This window comes from Convolutriloba macropyga, chromosome 15, assembly GCF_964194025.1.
Source record: "Convolutriloba macropyga chromosome 15, txConMacr16.3, whole genome shotgun sequence".
NCBI classification, from domain to species: domain Eukaryota; kingdom Metazoa; phylum Xenacoelomorpha; order Acoela; family Convolutidae; genus Convolutriloba; species Convolutriloba macropyga.
Genome location: NC_134482.1, coordinates 4,311,730 through 4,332,171, shown reverse-complemented (window position 1 = coordinate 4,332,171; position 20,442 = coordinate 4,311,730). Strand labels below are relative to the sequence as shown.

General features: G+C 33.9%; 1 protein-coding gene across 1 annotated transcript in view; it reads right to left on the bottom strand.

Annotated features, from left to right (window-relative positions):
- The window catches only part of LOC142354560 (uncharacterized), a 63,727-nt gene extending 43,507 nt beyond the window's left edge, over positions 1–20,220 (bottom strand). The window contains exon 1 of the mRNA XM_075406882.1: positions 19,992–20,220. Coding sequence (XP_075262997.1) covers positions 19,992–20,172 — 181 coding nt within the window. The 5' untranslated portion in view covers positions 20,173–20,220. The remainder of the gene's footprint in view (positions 1–19,991) is intronic.
- Positions 20,221–20,442: the final 222 nt, after the last annotated feature.

Below are 20,442 nucleotides of genomic sequence, written 5' to 3'. Positions count from 1 at the left end.
TGACTGTCCTGCTTCTATAGGTCTGATTATGTTAGAGTCTATGTCTGTGGAACCGTATAAAACTAGTGTCGAGTCTTGTGTGGCAAATGAAAGTGAGGATCTATGCCGTGCTCTTAGGAGATCTCTTCTCTCCGGGCGGTCTCGCCGTACCGTATATGGGTTTTCGTTTGCAGGGGTTTCGTCAATTTTTGGTGAGGTTGGAATATTAGTAAGATCTGTTACTTCGTTGTGGTGTGGTCTTTCAGGGTTATTGTTACTGCTTTTGTTATTTGGTGACGCAATGTTTGCGAATTATCTTTTATGCTCCTGAACCAGGTCCTTGTGGTGGTACTTGGATGAATGGTGGTGCTATAATTATCAGTGGTGTCAATTCTTGTTCTGGTTGATGTGTTTGTGCTCCTAAGTTTGATATCAAAATTTCGTTGTTTTCAAGTCTTAGGTTTAATTGAAAAATTACAACGTTTCCGTGTAGTGGTGATTCTTCAGGTAATCCAATTTGTAGGTAGAATTTTTGGGAATGTAGTGTATAGTAAATGGATTCTTCTATATCTGGGTTAGGATCAATTTTTATGGGTTTACAAAATATTCTATTAATCCTAAACACATACGTATAAAGAAATAAATAATGATTGCGATTTTAATGAATTTAAATATTTCAAGTTCTACAACATCAATATTAGTTTTGCATATATGAAAAATATCAGAGTGAATTTCATTCATTGAGCTATTGCACTGGTGGGCTTGCATATACAACTCTACGATTTCTAATTACTTCGTTTATTGTTACTATAGCTAAATATGTATAACTACTATGCACGGTACAAGAAATATAGTACGAAAGAATGTTATTTTAGATAATATTAAATAAGTTGCTACTAGTGCGTTTGAAAAATCAATTGTTGAAACTTGTTGAAAATCAGTTTCTGAAACTTGTTAACTGTGGTGATAAACTGTTTGCTTTGTGTGGTGGTTTCCAAGTTGCTTTTAGTATGATGGAATGTGGTTTAAAGCTCCACTGTAAAGTGACAGTTATTTGCTGTAGCAACTGACACTTAGCGGTGTCGCACTATCAATATTATTTTTTAAGATTTATTGATAAACAACAATAACGATGATTGGTATCATTTTAATTGTTATTCTTTTATCTTATCATCTATTAGTTCAATAGCTTCTTTTTTGCAGACTACTAGAAAAACTGTGTTTAGTTTGTTTATAACAACACACCTGTTTGTTTGTATTTCTTGTTTTAGTGTTTCGAATTCTGCGATCGTTTCGTTATAAAGTGTTATATATTTTAGTAGTTCAAAGTGTTTTTCTCCCCAACAAGGTTTTACTTCTTGTCCGGTTTCAGTTTTGCCTTCAATAATAAAAAAACAATCTGTGGTTGATACGCTGACACTGTCGTTATCAAAGTGTATATGACTATCAAGAGGAAAATTGTGTTGAACAAAATTATCTCTTTGGACTTGTATTTTTATGAAAAGTTGGTTTTTGTTTAATGATTTCATAAACTCTGATACAGTTAGCATTGGTGGTTTATCATCACAGTGATGACTATAGTGGTGAATTAACCTTTCAGAAAAGAAGTTAAAGTAATTCAGTTTACCTGGTACTGTTGAATTGTTTTGTGACGAAATGTTGTTGATAAGATTGTGTTTCGGAAGAGAAAATGAAATCAGTTATCAATTTCACTAGTTGTTTCACTGTTTTGGAAATTTTAAAAACTTTTCAAATTTACAAATGGATTGTTGCAAATGAAATTACTATATTTGAGAATCGTATTTGGGGGATGATTCTGATATGAAACTTACAAGAGAAATGGAGATGAAAAAGAAATTTTGTTGAGAATTACAAAAGATGTTGAATTGAGAATTCTGAACAAAGATTTGAAATTAGACTGAATTTCGTGAGTTTTATTTTGTTTTTCAGCTTAGCTGAAATTTTCACAAAATATTTCAAATTATTTAGTGGTTGTGACTTGTACGAGACAAAATTGGAGTTGTTTTTTTTTACTCTCCTGTTTGTTGCTCTCTACAATGTTTCTGACATTTACAAATCTTCCGTTTTTCGTTTTTTGGTTTTTAAGTTGTCAATTTTAATAATTTCTGGGTCTAATTAGATTGTTAGGTTACCAGTTTCTGAATTGAAGTTTCCTCTGACATCTCTTTAACTTTTGTTCTCGAGATTCCTTTTTTGTCTTTGTAATTGGTGTATTGGTATGTAATTAGTGTATCTGATGGTTGGTTGACGTGCTTCCATCATGGTATGTATGTTAATTAGTCTGATGTTGCTGCCTATACTACTGTTATCTTTTGTTTTGGAGTAGGTTTTTGATCAACAGTATGGCTAATGACACAAACTTATACCAAGTAAATTGGTGCAAAATTCTAGTGAACAAGTTATGTGATGTGGTTGATGTTACTTTTAATTGGATAGGTTGTTGCAATTTTTGCAACTGTTAAATGTTAATTGGTTGTTTGGTACGAATGTTATTGTTGAAAAGGTTTTGAAGTAATTGAAATGTGTATTTCAACTACTAATGATCTTGGTGAGATCTGTCATGTTAATCACCATGTCGTCCGTGCTGTTTTGTTTTAAGTTGTTAATTGGAATGACATTTACTTGTTACTAATTGCGTCTGCAAAGAGACAGTAAGTCTCTGTAAACTGTTTCAACATCCTTTTATCTCCTTGTGGATGTTGTCAATTTGTTAGTTCCTTCCCGTTAATGGGGTCCTTGTTGGGTTCTAGTTATTGTTAGTGTTACTAATGAGATGTACTAATGATGTCTGGTAACGTCCGTTTCTTTACTTCTTTCTGTGTATGATAATATAACAGTCAACTGTTCAAAATGTCGAAGGTTAAATGACCGAAGGTCTAATAGTCGAATTTCTGACTGTTATATGATTAACAGAGAATTAATCAAAAATTGTTTATGATTGTGAATGTATACAGTTATATGTTTTTAGTAATTAAACATTTCCGTTTTAGATGTGACTGTTGGATGTGACGTGAGACAGGGTGTTACATGGATTGTTCATAAAGAAGTTATTCCATGTATTACGTATGAAGAGGAAGTTATTCCATTTATTACATGTTACAGGATGTTATTCTCAAAGGTTGTCATTCTCTAAGGAAGTTATTCCCTTGTTCTGAGGGGTATGATATTTTTCGTTCAATCGATACCTTATTCATTTTGCGACTGTTTGAATATTCCATTTTTCTTTGTTTATACTCATTATTTTTAGCTTCCGCTTTATTACTATCACTTGTTCCTTGTCTTAATTTGCGTTAATTTGTATTACTTTGTTACTCTTACTTTTCGTCGTTGTATAAATTCTTCGTTTTTGTATTAAAGAATTTCGAGATCTATAAAAATGTCTATTCCGTTCCGTGGGTCCTCTATCCTGTTCAGAAGATTTTTATTTGTTCTTTGATTATTTGTTATTTGTACCTTTGTTCTTTGTTTATTATGTATTGTTTAACATTTACAATCTCTAAACGTCTATTCCAGTTTCAAGCTTTGGAACATTAAAAAAAATTATCTTTGTTTCCTTTTAATTTTGTTTTTTTTTGGGTTTTGTTTACATGAGAAGTTACTATGTATCATATCTATAGTGAGTTGTTTCACGGGCTGCTATCAATACCCATTGTGTTAGTATATCCTGTAGGGATATTTTTGCTTGTTATTTGAATTCTTTGTTATTTATGTTAATTGTTTTATCATTTGTGTTATCAGTGATGCTGGTTGCTGTTGTCATTTACTACAAATTGCTGAAGAGGAAGAGTTCAGATGTATTGTTTGCCGAGGATGGACGTTTGTCGAAGACAAGTGTAGTTATCACTGGTCAGTGTTATTTACAGAACTGGTTCAAAACATTCTGTGTTTCAGACAGCCAAATCTCATTTTTGTGTTTTCTGTTTTTGTACGTTTCCCACTAAAAGGTGTTAAAACTTAAGATGGTAGTTATAACAGTTATTACTCTTTTAAGGTACTGTTCTTTAAAAGTATTTATGGAAACGGTAATGTCACAGTGGTTATACTGAATGGTAATATCGAAGTGGTTATACTGACAGATGCGTAAATTTGTGACAGAATTCACAGATTCGCAACGTTTGTTTGTTATATTATTGGTTATGATCAAATGTGCTTAACGTGTGAAATGGGGTAGTGGTTAGGTATTGGTTAGGTGACTGTTAACACCTTTTAGTTTTTATATTTGTTTTATTTTTATAATGTTTGTTCGTTTGATATTCTTTTAATATAAATGTCTTTTCATAATAAAGTTTTACTTTGGTGGGTGGTTTGCACACAAGGTTCGGGTTAGTTATGTGTGCCATTTGTAGAAATACTGAACGTACAGATATAAAACAATATGACAACATTCAAGTAGAATGTAATATGTTCAAAATTCAGTATGTTATAGTTTCAACTAATAGTATAACGTTTAACTTAACATAACAAAGGTCTTTTAGGTTGTTGGAAATATAACAAAGATCGTAAACATGACAAAGATTGTTAATAGGTGATATTACTACAGATTATTACTACAGTTTTTAAAAATAGTCGGAATTAATTGATTAGGTTAATGGAATGAATATTTTATGTAGTTTTTCAGTATGTATAATATGTAGTGTGTTTTCAAAACATCTTTCAATACATAGTTGATATATTGTTATTTTTATTATTAATAATAGTATAATAATTGTTCTCAGTTTATAAATATATTATATTAGTACTTATTATTATTTTACTAATGTAATTTTCTTCTTACGAAGGTTGTAATTATGATTTATTTGGGTGTGTTCTTTCTCGGATTGTTTTATTTTCGATTTAGTAATAGTCTTGATGTTTGGTTGCTTTAACGTCGAGATTTCATTTTTTAGTAAGTAGTTTTGTAATTCTAGTTTAATATGTTTTTCTTTGGGGTAGTATGGTACAATATGGTTTCTATGTATTGTTATCTGTTCTTTATTGTTATCTCTCAGTATGTATATTGTTTCTGTAGGTTTATCAATTATGAGATAAGGTCCTGTTTTTAGTGGTAATAGTTTTTTAGATACTCCATCAACAACTTGTTGTTGATTTGTTACTAATACGAAAGTATTTTTCTCAAGAGGTTTAGCTGTTCTGAATCGAAGGTTCATTTCATCTGTTAACTTTTTTCTATTTGTAATATCTTTGTTATTGTTCGATATGTATCGTTATAATATTTTTCTTTATCAAGGAACCATTTAGCAAATGTTCCCTTTTGTAGCTTTGCTATCTTTGGATGGCTGAATTGTTTTGCTAAATGAGTATGTGCCTGTTGTGTGTTACTTGCACTTGTCTCTGTTGGGTTGCAGTTTCCCATTTTGTCTGTTGTTGTTCCCAATTTTATATTTGTTGGTTTTCTTGGTTTTTGGTTGAAAACAACTTCATACGGTGACATGTCTAATCGTGTTTGATATTGAGTATTATATGCATGAGGAAAGAATTTTGCCTTCCGTGACCAAATCTGTTCGTTTAATAATGTTCGAATAAATTGTCCAATTATTCGATTCGTTCCTTCCACTAACCCGTTTGTCCAAGGCGCATTTGTTGTGCTTGGTTTGAATTTAGTTTCAAAATAATTGCATAGGTGTGTTAACTCCGTATTAATGTACTCTGATCCGTTATCAGATCGAATTTCTTCGGGTAGTCCGAACTTCATAAACCAATGTTCAAATAATGCTGTAAATGCATAATGTGCATTGTTTTTTGGTGCACACATTATTGTTACATAATGCGAAAATGCGTCGACTATAACAAAATAAAGTTATTTCCTTCTGATGTTGGGTGGATAGGTCCTTTTGTATCGATCATTATCATTTCGTTGAAATATGATTTTGTAGGTGCTAATTGTTCTTGTTTGCTTTTTGTTTTTGTATTCGCAAATACTTTGTTCGTTTGACATTGTATACAATCTGCGATCAATATTTTTATCCAAGTTGTGAAGTTTGGAAAATAATACTTTTCCATTATATTTCGTTTTGTCTTTTCAAGGCATGTGTGACCTACTAGGTCAGTGCAATGATTTTCGTAAAAGGTGCACAATAATAGTGTTAATGGTAAGCAGATTCGTTGTATTGATTTTTTGTGAATTCTAATGATGATTTTGATTATTCCGGTTTTCTCATCAATTATTAATGATTTAAATTTTCGAAAATATGCAAATAATCCTTTGTTTCCGCGTATGTCCATTGTTACTGAATGTGGTTTGTTATTATGTTTTTTCCACATTTTTACTTTGTGAAGTACTGGATCTAATATTTGGGTTGCTCTTATTAGATCTTCTGTTATTTCCGTCTTTTCATCGTAGAAAAAGTCTGATATTTTTGCATTATCATAATTTTGTTCTTGTTTGATACTATTTATTAGTCTGAGATAGTCATCATCATGGTGTACTGTGTCTGGTCCTTTTTGGTTTCTTTCTTTAATCAGATCGTCTTTCTCCAAAATTGGTGATTGCCAGTTTGTTTTTGGTTTGTATTTTGGTATTAAATTCGTTCTTGTTTCTGTGTTATACTTCTCGTATGAGATCGGATAATATTCGTTTTTGTCAATATTTATTTCAAAATAATTGTTATGGATATTGGCCAAAACTGGGTAGTGTGTTTTTCTTTATTGCCCTCATCTGGGTTATTACATATGCTGTACTTGCATTCCAGGCTATTTGCAATTGGTGTTTCTGCGAAGAAGAATTTTATGTTTTCTGGTATTTCTACTGTGATATCACGTGGCTTAGTAAGATGTTCTTCATCTATTGTTCTGCTTAAAAGATCGGGTAGGGCTAGGTTTTTCCCTTCTGTCCAAATAGTGTGTAAGTTTGGGAATTTCATCAGTATTAATTGAAATCTGTAAACTCTGTAAGATAGATTATTGGTTTGTGATCCGTGAATAATATAATTGGATGATTTTAGCCTGTGAGTAGAAACTCATACTCTGTTAGTGCGAATATGATTGCTGAGCATTCTCTAATTAATGTAGATAATCACATTTCAATTGGTGTGAAGAGTCTAGAGTTTGCTGATACTAATCTCATTTTCTTTTCAGTCGGGTGTTGTTGTAATAATGCTGCTCCGATGCCTGTATTTGATGCATCCGTTATGATATAGAATGGTTTTGTAGTGTCTGGCATTGTTAATTCAAGTTTATGTGTTATTGTTCGTTTCATTTTTTCAAATATTGCTTGATGTTCTTTTGTCCATTTAAAATCGCTCTCTTTGTGTAAGAGGTTATACAGTGGTTGTAATATTGGTTGCATACCATAGACGTATTTCGCAAGGAAATTAATTGTTCCAAGGTATCTCTGTAATGCTTTCATACTGGTTGGTGGTTCCAGTTTTTGGAATCCATCAATTCTTGATGTAAGTGGTTTCACTTTTTTTATCTTCGATTATGTGTCCAAGGAATTTGACTTTTTTCAACATAAAATATGTTTTATCAGGTGCTGTTTTAAGATTTTCTTTGAGTAGTATTTTGTGATATTCTACTAGTGTTTCAAACATTTGTTCGTATGAATTTCTTTGTATGAAGATATCATCAACATATGTAATGACCGTTCCCTTCCTTATTAGAGGATATAGGAAGTGTGTTAATATTGATGCAAATTCTGCTGGTCCTATTTATATTCGGTAGAATAGTCGTTTGAAACAGTATTGTTCATTTCCGATTGTAAAATGAGTGTATCTCATTGATTCTTCATCTAAAGGTATTTGGTTGTATGCACTATTTAGATTAGCTGTCGTAAATGCTGTTCCGTTTATTCTTGTTAGAGCTACATCAGCTGGTTCTATAGGCCAATTGCATTTTGGTTCATCTATCATGCTTTTCAAATATTGTGCGTCGAGTACAATTTTTAGAGATTCCCCTTTACGCAGTATTATTACTGGATTTGTAAATGTGTTTCCTGTTGATAATTGTTCTTTGTTAACAGGTGCATTTATGTCATATTTCTTCAATAAATCTAGTAATTTTTGTATTCGTTCTCGAAGGTGTATCGGTACTTTGCTTGTTCGTTGTTTTTTGAAAATTGCGTTTTTTTCATCGGTAGATTCAACTTTACTTTTGTCTTTTCAACATCAATTTTTGTTGTTGCGTAAACTTGTTTATAGTCTAGTATGATTGTTACTACTTTTTCAAATTCTTCTTTGGTTAAATGTGAATGTTGGAAGTCAAACATTTTTATGAACTCTTTTTCTGATTCTGTGTAATTGTTAATATTGAATTTACATTTAAAGTTTGGTTTTCTTTCGAATGTTGCTACTTGTTCAATGGTTTCGTTCTCTTTTATGTTGAGTATTTCATGGACATTGTTTTTGATTTCACATGTTAAATGGTATAATGCAGTGAATAAGTCTATGGAGTTAGTTTGGTATAATTCTTCGTCATGTTGTTTGAATGAGATGTTTTGATGCATAAAATCAATTAATCCTGTATTGATGGTTATTTTATGTTGGTTTCTATTGATCAGGAATATGTCTATGAAGTGTTATGTTTCTGATGAGAAGTCTTTTATATCTGTGAACGATATATTTTGTTATTTGTTTATCGGTTCGAAATAGAAATGTGATGAATGGATTGTTTTTCCGCTCAATTTTTCCATTTGTTTGAATATCGGAATTGGAAATGTTATGCATTTATGTTGGTTTTGATCAGAATATATTGTTTCTTTGTTAAATATGGGATATAATCGAGAATAGTATGGATAGCCTTTTGTGCTATTCATGAAAAACGTAATATCGTTATCTAAAATTGTGCTAGTTTTTAGTGTTAAATTGTTCGTATTTACGTTTATCGTTTCTATATATACTTTGAAGAATGGGTTCCAAGAATATTATGATTGCATTGTGTTACATAAAAGAGTATGTTAAAGCTATGTTGAGGTTTATTTCTGCTATTCGAAATTCTATCTGGTGTTAAATTTGATGTTACTGTTCCGAAAATTTCTATAGTTGTGTTATTCGCTGCCGTTAGTGTTTTGTTTGCTTTTTCTAAGTGTATTTCTGGGTTATTATATTTTATTTCGTTCCAGGTGTCTTCGTTTAATAGGTTTAATGTTGCTCCAGAGTCTGAAAGCAAATCAATCTCTAAGATCGCTTTTTGTTTTGTAAAATCTTGTTCAAATTTGTTACACTGGTACATCGGTAGTATCCAAGTTGGGTTACTTTCTAATGTATTTATCACCGTATTGCATGTATCTTCATTAGCAATTTAAAATTTATCTAATAATTTTTGATTTTCATTTGATGATTCTGACGTGTATTCATTTTCATCAATTCCAGGTGGATCATCGTTTTGTCTTTCTGTTTCTACATTGTTAATTCTATTTCTATTGTTGTTACTATTATACTTGTTTCCATCTGTGCGTTGTTCTCTTGAGTGATGTCTGTTATTTTTTTCTGTTTGACGAATTCCTTCTATCGTCTCTATTACTATTGTTCGAGTAATGTCTATTGTTACTACTAGAACGTTGTCCGTATCTATCGTTTCTATTTGAGTCTCTACTGTTGTATCTCTGTTTTTTATTGTTATGATCATTATTATTATTTCTATTGTATGGTGATTGTTGTCTTGAGTTACTTCTGTCTGTGTATCTTGAGCTTGATCTGCTATTGTTGTATCACTTCTGTTCCTACTATAATTGTTTTTATTATAGCTGACACTTCTGTTATTGTAATCCTTTGGTTTTCGATACGCTTGGTAATTTCTGTTATCTCTGGAATGTGGGTTACTATTGTAATTACTTCTTGGTTGTGATCTGTATGGTGTTCTGCTTCGTGAATTGTTGTGTATTGGTGACGTTGATGGTAGTTGTCTTCCATTGACGTTGTTTGAGTCAATTCTCCTGTTAGGTAAGTTTTTTCTTATTTCTCATATGGCTATAGAATGATTTTTCTTTTGGTCGTGCTATGCTTTCTCATCGTGGTCTTTTAAAGCATCTACTTTTTGTGTGACCATGTGAACTGCAATAACTACAGAACAATGCAAATTTCGGTCTTCCTTTAAAATTTTTTCTATCGTATGTATTACTAACTCCGTTAAGGACGTTACATATCGTCCCTTCAAATTGTTCTAGGTCGTTTTGATTAAGTTCGTTTATGTTATTGCATGCTATATTCATTTGTTTTAGATCTTCGTTAATTTTATTTGTAGTTTGGTTTATTTCATACAGTCTTTTGTGATTGTTAGTTATTGTTCTTTTTAAATCCATTTGGTCTATTTTGTCTACTAATGTTTTGAATGGCATCTCTGGTTCTCTTGGCGTTTGTTTATTATTCGCATGTTTCTTCAAAGCTGCTGTTTTTAGTTCGTTGTCTAAACATCTAATAAATGTTTGATTCATTACACTATTTCTATAGTTTTCTGTATATAATGAATATGCTGTTTTTACAAGTGTTTCTATTCTCAGTGCGAGTGATCGTAATGATTCGTTTGTGTGTTTTTGTAATTGTTGTAATACTATTTTAGCTTGTTGTTTTGACTTTTCTGAGTCGAACATATCTGAAAATTCTTTATAGAATGTTTCCCAATCTAATTTAGTTTCATTTGGAAGTGTTGAACATCATTTTTGTGCTGGTCCTTGTAATGTATGTAATATTAAAGCTGCTCTTTTAACTTTCCATTGATGTTGTCCAGGTTTGCTTACTGGTTCTATGCCGCTGCTGAATATCATTGCCGCAACTGTACTGTTTAGGTACTCTTCGACAGTATATGCTGGGTCTGTACCGTCGAATGGTCGTATTGTTGTAGGTACTGAACCACTGCAAATGTTTTGTTCTATTTGTGGTTCTTCGTTTTTACTCATTGATGTTAAGTGTTTATAGAATGGCAAAGGAGGCTCTGTTACGGTTGTTTCTCTTTCTTCTGCTGTGATAGAATTTGTTCTTCTAGTACGGTTTTCTTGTTGTCGATTGTTTTGGTTATTGTTATGTTGTATGTTATTGTTATCTATGTTTCTGTTGTTATATAAGTTTTCGTTTTCGGTCCTGAAATTGTTTTGTCTCTGTATGTTTTCTAGAGTTCTGTCAAGTCTGTCGAATACCATTTCGAGTGCTTCTTCCTGTCGTCTTTCCATTTTTCTCTTCATTTGCTGATATTTCATTTCCAGATTGTCTATAAGCTTATTTGTATGGTTTGTTACTGTTTCTGTTATTTAATCTTTTAATTCCATATAATTATTTACTTGTTGTCCCCAGTATTGTTCTTGTTGTTCACGGTTATCATTTAGAGAACTAATATATGTATTATTTCTGTTATAATTATCTCTCGTTGGATATTTCCGTCGAACACTTTGGTTCACTGATGGAGGTAATGGGTTTTCAAATCTTATCTCTCTGTCTTCTGAGTCAGAGATATCTATGTCATCTCCTGTATATTGTTTATTTCTAAATAATTTTGATGTTAATTGTTTATCTGGTTTTATTGTTGATTTTTGTTTTGATTGTAAGTTGGTATTTGATTGAATGTCTTTCGGTGTCGATGTTGATGTTAGGCTTCTTGATAAGTTAAATGAGGAAGATCCTGCCTGTCCTTGATCCATAATTTTTACATGGCTTTCTAATCCTTCAATTAAATTTATGCTATCTGAGCATACTTTTAATGTGCTCTCAAAATGTGCTGAATAGTGTTCACTATTCCAAATGTTTTGGAGTTCGTCATACAGATAACTGATTTCCTCAGGAAACGTTTCATCAAATTGTATTCGTTTTTCATTAATGTGTTCGAAATTGTCTTACCAAAAGAGGAATGTGAATTCTGATACTAGTTTTATTATATCTAGTGTTGCTGCTTTCATTTCTGATTTTAGTTCGATTATTTGTGTTCGCCAATTGTTATCATTTTTTATATCTAATCGTAATTCATCATTCAATGACTGAATTTGTTGACGATGTTCGGCTAAATATCCGGTTGTATTCCGTATTATTTCGTAAGTTGTAGATGTTATTGCTGTTAATTTTGTTTTATCTTGTGCTTCCTCAAGTCTTTTTAAGAATATTTTTAACATATCAGATAGTGTTGTTTCGTTTTGGAAATTAAAAAATAACTTTTTATTTCCTTTTTCGTCTGTTAATGTAAATGTGTAATGCTTGTTTAAATTATCTTTATCCAGTAGTATTACTGGTAGATAATGAGCTAAGTGATTTCTGTGGATGTTAATCTGTTGTATGTGTTTTGTTTCTTTTAAGAGGTTATTCTTCAAATTTATGATTATTCTGTAGATAGTTTCACGGTTTTCCTGCGGGCAATCGCTAGCAATTGTAAATGGTATTAGAAATTGTTTAGTACTTGTTTGTACTTTGTAGTTAGAAGCCATTTGTTGTTATTTTTTAAGTTATATGTTTTGTTTGCCAACACTAATTTTGTTATCCGTCTTTAAGAATTGTTTGTTTTCCTAATTTAGTTCAGCACTGGTCTCACCAGATAAGACTTGTTCTGAACTTAACTTTATTAAGACACTCCTTGAACAGTCTTATGGTTGTCTCAAGAATAATATCTACTCTTAAGGCTTACCTGACTAACTAAAGTTCTAGATCTCTAGTCTGTTACTCTTCTATCTGAGCTTCAGTAGACAGTGCACGGGCCCCAATGCTAAAGTCTAATGTATATCTCAATACAAAACAAGAGCGGAGTAGAGAGAGAGAAATATACTTTATTTTTATATCAGGTAGGTAACTGGTACTGACTAAACAGCCTTCTCTTCTGAGAAGAGGGAAAACAGATAAACATCTAAAGGAAAGGTATTATTCCCTTTTTAACCAATCAGGGAAGAGTATTTTCAGTCTTTATTTATTTAAATTTAAAATCTGTCAAATAGTCTTTGCTGGAGGTCATACTTGACCCCACATTTCATCCATAAACTACCAAATTTTCACTTAAAATACCAAAAAGTTTCGAATAACACTTCTTTCGGTGCTAAACATTCAAATCGAAAATGTGTACCTGTTCGCGCATCCCTGCTATACATGGACAACAATTAGGAGTAATTCCTCAAAAATTTTCAGAGTCCAATGATGAATATAACTTAAAGAGTTGAGTGTACCAGGTTTTGGTTGCCCATTATTCCGCAAATTCGAAATCGCATTTTTAGTTACTTCAAATTGAAATTCCAATTTTGTTCAAATTATGTAGTTCACTTCAAATGTTCGCTCTCTAGTTTTCTTCTAAAATTAAATAACTCATTTCGACTTAGGCCTGATGCACAAATACAACTTTTCTAAGTAAAAGAAATATATCGAGAGCTCAATATGTTTCTGTTCATCAGTTTGTTTGCTTAAGATATATCACTCAACTCTCCGCTCTGGCGCCTTTGAAACAATAACTCTTTAAAAAAGAACGCTTAATGCAAGCACCGAATTAAATTGTCTAAGTTGACCTAAATTATCTATCTCGCTCGCAGTATCTGCTTATAACAATTCCCTTCGTCTTACACTCCTCCCTCTTAGATTTTTGTTTTCCCAAATAATTGCAAGCCGTTATCCTGTGACCCGATTAACTTACTCCTACGTACTTTAACAAAATGCGACCTACGGAAGTGAACTGCTTTTGTTTAGCTCCGGATTAATATAAACTAACTGCACTGAAATTTAAATAGCGGTTGATTAAGTCAGATTTGAAAACACTTTCGCATTTTCACAATTTAACTTTTTCTACCTAATTCATCGATCTTGATTTTTTATCAATCCTAACGCCTCTGACATACATTCTCCCCAGGAACCCCAAAACCACTAAAATAAAAGAAACAGATCTAAAAATAGATCTAACAAAACTACGCATTTCCCTACATCATTTTTTTTAAAAAGACCTAAGGCTATACTGCTTGATCAACTTGTCCTAATAAACCAAAATAGAACAATGTAGGCCAAACTTGGGTACAAAAAGGCTTAAATAACTTAGTTGTCAATGTCCTTCTCATCATACACTCGTGCACCTGTACATGAAATGCTTCTTCCTCTGATGCTTGAATGAATGTCCATCTCTTCTTCCACGGTAGCTGCCATTTTCCCTGTAATTCTGCCATAACTGCTGTCTTGATGCTTCCAAACGACTCCACTTCTGTTTCCGGTTCAACGATTGATTTTCCTGCAACACTTTTGCGATCTCCAGAAATCGCAATGCAATCCTTCTCTCCACTTTCTGCTCAACTTCCCGCTAGATTCCTCCCTCCTAGCCTGTTGATCATCATGAACCCAACTGCGCAGCACTGTAGCCTTTGGCTTCTGATCGGATTTTCCTGTTCTGTCATTTCAAGCACTTTTCTTCTGATGCTCATCCGTTGGTTCGACCGAAACACTAACTTTAAGCTGAATTTCATTCAATTGCGATTGCACCCATTCCTCTAGCTCCTTTCCCAATTGTGCAAAATTATTTCGGCCACCTGCTGCCTTAACGTTTTGATCCTTCTGTGTTTCAGATACCAACTGCCGGTCACTTCCTCCCGCACTTGACCAAAGTGTCCAAAGTTATACACATTTGTGTCTCACCAGCCACTTGTGTTGCATTGCAGAACTTCTGATCCAAACCACTTGTCTTTAACTCTATCAAGCCCCAGTCTCCCAACAAATCGTTTTTGCTACCTATAACACCGTCACCAAAATTGCTCACTATTGCAGTTACATTATCGCATGCTACTGAGTTCAAACTTGCGGCAAAACTTGTCTCGCTTCTCGCATCGTTGACATCAAGTTCCTCTACATCCGAACATTCTGTATGCGAAATAATTTCAAACAAATAGTCATCAGTCGACTGTTCATCGCTTAACCCCTCAGATTATGGTGACAGTAGATAATCCTTTTCCATAGCATGATGCCCATCTGGTCCAAAAGATTCAACACTCCGCACAATTTTTTTTTCTGTTGGAATTTTTCTGAAGCCACTGTTATCATATTGGCTTAGCGCTGCTCTGTAAATTTCCTGATTCATTTGACCACAAACTTCCTCCGTAAAATTGACCTCCGTTCAAGTTTCCATTTAATCGCCGTAACCTGCAATTCTTATTACACTACCAATGTCAGCGATTCTCGTATCTTGCACTTCTCCAGAAAGATCTTTACTAAAAGCTCCTTTTTATGATACACAACAGCTGGACCCAATGCCAAACCGTTCAGAATTTTTGCCGGGTCGCCAAAATTTGTCCATTAAAGAAGTGTAAACGCTACTTGTATCAATCACCTGCCTTTGAGAACACTGCTGTTGCCTTATCTGATCCACAGTATCACTGGTTCCAATGAATTCCGCCCTACATTCCGCTTTCCCTCTAACAAACAAATTGTAGCTTCGCTCATAATAAAGTGGTTTGTCAGACGATCGTTTGTCAAATTGATACAGCGTTTTTGTCAGTGTCCATGCTGGCTTCCCTGGAGTTGACCGCCAAAAACTTCTCGGTAAATCACTTACTGCATTCAAGGTCCAAACACACAATTCTTTAGGCAACCACTTCATCATCTACTCTTCCGTCCATCCCAGATTCATGCCAGTGCTCAAATAATGTTCGAGCCAAATCTCCTTAACTTCATAGACTGGTGAAGAAAAACGCATCACCAATTGATAACCCAACATAATCGAACTATTGGTAACCCAAATAGCAAAAGTGAGTCAATTTTTGGTGTGCTCTCAGCAGTTTCTCCGACAGACAAAAAATATCGCACATTGTCCGAATAATCAGAAAAAAATCCACAGCAAAAAGGAACAAAGAAACAAAGACCACCCAGGAGCTCCACTGTCGTCTACTGAAAATCTGCTAGCCTCAACAGTGAGGGGACTCTGTCGCCCAGAAGATCGATCAAAAAAAGACACCAAAGGTTTTGAATTGGCGAATCAAGCGTTACTTTGTTACTCTGCTATTTCTCCTCTTCCACTCTTGCACTCTTCTATGCTGTTGTCAATTAGATTGCCTTGAAATAAGTCATTTCACAGTGAGGCTCGTAATAGCAATTCTAGTTATATGGATAACAAATGTCAGACAATTACTTGCACATCAATGGAAAGAACAAACTCAAAATTACTTTATAATAGTATTTAAAATAATAAGGCCAATATCCGTCGTTCACTTCCCACGTGAACTCAGTCAAAAAGCTCACAGTATCCCAACTGGTCTCGCAATTACAAATTTCCAGATTTCAGTCCCACTTTATTTTCATTTCTCTGCTTTTCACAGTTTTAAAGTTTAGTCCCACTAAACCAACTTCTTTTTCTCCATTGTGCAAAAATTTCTCCAGTGACCAAATTTCTCAAAATCTCCCAAATTTCTCTATGCCACTTCAATTTATAATCAACCAATACGCTCTTATCTTAAGCAAACAAACATTAATCTCCTAAGTAAAAATTGTAACTTACACTTGCAATCTTTCACATTCTGTAGGAGGGCTTTGTTTGTTATGCAAACAAAGCGATATCAAATTATGCTCTCTTATTCAACTGCTACAAACCATTGTTCATATTTTTCCATATCTTAAGTACACAAACTTAAGACTTTTGTGTAAACAAATCCACTGCGCTGTATCTCGTATATGCCATTGACATGTCAATCAGTGTTTGCTTAGTAAACATTGGACGCTGCTCAGTAAAATTCCTATTCCTCCATTTCCGCTATCAAGTTAACTGGCTGCAATCAATCTCTGTCAAAAATCATGTGTTGAATAAATAGCTGAACTGAACTCTAAAGCTAGGAGCAACTGTTACTGTGAGTTTTTACAACATTTCATGCACTTTTCCTTTTAAAAACTGCCGAAATGTCTGATATTCCTAAAAACCCCCAATTTGACCTCTAGGGCTCAATAATGGGTCAATCATCCACGATTCGGGGTGAATGTGATAAAACATTTTATGGTCATGGAGTATCCTCCCATAGTTGCAACTACCCACAAAAATTCATGGATTAACTCCCAGTAGAACACGAGCAATGGCCGCGCACGTTTTTCATCTACCTCCCGGATGACCTCAAAACTCCAGGCATAATAACTCGTAAATCAGTGGTCAAAACATCTTCAGATACAAATGCTTAGTAAATATAGAGTGCCAACAACTAGCCTGGTTATTTGACCTACAGATCAGCCGTTGCAAGTCCTTTTCAATTTGAATATTTTTTAAGGAGTCGTGAGTGCCTAAACCCGAAGAATCCGATTTCCTCAAGATGGACCAGGGTGGGTTTTTTTGTCATTAACTTTGTCATGTTATCATTTTATTACCATTTAAAAGTCATTCGGCCGCTCAAGAGGCCAATTTCCGGTATTCCGCTTTGGGTAATCCCACAGCACCGGAGTGCGTTCGGAATCTGGGTTCCAAAATATCACCAATCAAAAGCTCTTAAAAAGTTGCACTAAACCTCGAAAAATCACAGGGCTATTACCAATACTCCATGAGCAATACAAATTTTTCTTTCCCATAGCATACGCTAGTTCCGTGCAGGTTGGTGTGGGCTCAAATCTGACATTAAAACCGGATTCCTCGTACCCCAAAACTTTCCGAAAAAATACTTTTTCAATTTAGGTGGTATCTACATTCCTGTGATAATTACCAATATTCTCAAGAAGCCCATTTTAAATCCTAAATCCTTCCCAACGTCATCCGAAAACCTTAATTCATACTTGCATGACATTACGACTGATTATTCTCCTTATTTCTGACTCAAACAGTCATATTTTACAGTAACAAACCTAAAGACCTTCAAATCACACTACTTCTGGTGTTAATAACTGGTGGGCGGGTGGTCTGAATGGCCTGAAAAATATACCCGCAATAGAAGACCGTTGGTTGTTCGTACCATCAATGATTGTTTATCAACCAATAACTCCATCCCGTCCCAGGCGGGGTCGGACAAATTCTCTACCCAGGTTATTTCGAAAAACTGAAAAACTTCCTTTTTCAAAATGCAAATAAATTTCTCCCACAACTTTCTAAATCATTCCCATGCCCACCCAATACCTTACTGCACAAGTACATGCCAGTGCGACTGGTTTATGCTGTTTTATTATTCGTAAAATTTCAAAATTTTACCTAAAATCTCGAATACTTTCGAATAACACTTCTTTCGGTTCTAATAATTCAAATAGAAAAAGTGTAACTAGCCGCACATCCCTACTATACATGGACAATCATTAGGAAACATCCCCACAATGTTTCAGCGTCCAATGGTGAATATAAGTTAAAGAGTTGAGTGTACCAGGTTTTGGGTGCCCATTGTTCCGCAAATTCGAAATCGCACTTTACTTTTAGTTACCTCAAATTGAAATTCCAATTTTTTTCAAAGTATCTAGTTTACTTCAAATGTTCGCTCTCTAGCTTTCTTCTAAAATTAAATCACTCATTTCGACTTAGGCCTGATGCACAAATACAACTTTTCTAAGTAAAAGAAATATATCGAGAGCTCAATATGTTTCTGTTCATCAGTTTGTTTGCTTAAGATATATCACTCAACTCTCCGCTCTGGCGCCTTTGAAACAATAACTCTTTAAAAAAGAACGCTTAATGCAAGCACCGAATTAAATTGTCTAAGTTGACCTAAATTATCTAACTTGCTCGCAGTATCTGCTTATAACAATTCCCTGCGTCTTACACTCCTCCCTCTTAGGTTATTATTCTCCCAAAAAATTGCAAGCCGTTATCCTGTGACCCGATTAACTTACTCCTACGTTCTTTAATAAAAATCGACCAACGGAGGTGAACCACTTATGTTTAGCTCCGGCTTAATATAATTTAACTGCACTAAAATTTGAATAGCGGTTGATTAAATCTGCACATTTTACAAACTAAAACCTTCCTTAGATCATGCGAAAACCTTAATTCATACGTGCATGACATTACGACTGATTAACACCATTATTTCCGACTCAAACAGTCATATATCACAGTAAAATGCCTAAAAACCTTTAAATCACACTATTTCCGGTGTTAATAACTGGAGGGTGGGTGGTCGGATTGGCCTGAAAATTATACCCGCAATAGAAGACCATTGGGGGTTCCTACCATCATTGAGTGTTTATCAACCAATAACTCCCTCCCATCCCAGGCGGGGTCTGACAAATTTTCTACCCAGGTTACATCGAAAAACTGATAAACTGCTTTTTTGTTTTTTCAAAATGCAAATAAATTTCTCGCACAACTTTCTAAATCATTCCCATGATCACCCAAGTTTATGGTAGTACGACTGGTTTATATGGTCATTTCATCCATAAACTATCAAGTTTTTACTTAAAATACCTAAACTTTCGAATAACATTTCTTTCGGTGCTAAACATTCAAATCGAAAAAGTGTACCTGTTCGCGCATCCCTGCTATACATGGACAATAATTAGGAGTAATTCCTCACAAATTTTCAGAGTCCAATGATGAATATAACTTAAAGAGTTGAGTGTACCAGGTTTTGGTTGCCCATTATTCCGCAAATTCGAAATCGCATTTTTAGTTACTTCAAGTTGAAATTCCAATTTTGTTCAAAGTATTTAGTTCACTTCAAATGTTCGCTCTCTAGTTTTCTTCTAAATTTAAATCATTCATTTCGACTTTGGCCTGAAGCAAAAATACAACTTTGCTAAGGAAAAGACATATATCGACAGCTCAATATGCTTTTGTTCATCAATTTGTTTGTTTAAAATATATCACTCGACTCACCTCTCGGGCGCCTTCGAAACAATTACCCTTTAAGAGTTTACACTACACTTTCAAAAGTTTTTTTTTAAAAAAATTGAAAACTAACCCGCTTGTTAAGTAACGTTTGTTCTCTGGTGATGTGAAATTTCCGTGCACGACCAGTGCTATAAGAGCAAGTATTCATCTTTGGAGGTCTTCAATTTAATTATTTAAAAATCATCATCGCCAAAGATTCTTTCGTTTCGACAGTTTGTGTTTTTCATGAGATTTACAATTTTCATAATTCACACCTACTTTAATTCCATTTAGCGACCCAAAAAATGGGGATGACTTTTGCGTTTTTTTTCTAAACCGAGCAGATGGACAATTAATCTCAAGCTTACTTTGAATATTTTGGATGACTGTTGCCAGTGATTCTGTAGGACCAGTAGAACTGTGGATGTTGGCAATGTAGCTAGCTCCAGGAAGCAAACCCTGGTCTCCAAAAGCCACTGCCAAGAATTCCCAAGTGTTTGGATCGATACATGAGGCGTTGATAGCCAAACAAGTCAAATCAGCTATCATTGTAGTCTCTTCTTGAGAAGTTATAATTGTAGCTCCACCTAGCTCATCTAGAGTGCAGAATAAATAGGTTTATAAGAAGTGTTTGGCAAAAGAAAACGATAAGAGAACATGAACGAAAATACAATACGTTCGATGACGTTTCCTTCAACGCAATAGCAAAAAATCAAATGTTCCATATTAGAAAATAAATTTATGAGAAATGAAGGTTAGCACTAAAACTGCTCTAAAAAATAGAAAACAAGCTATTCGCACACTCTACGCCAAAATTGC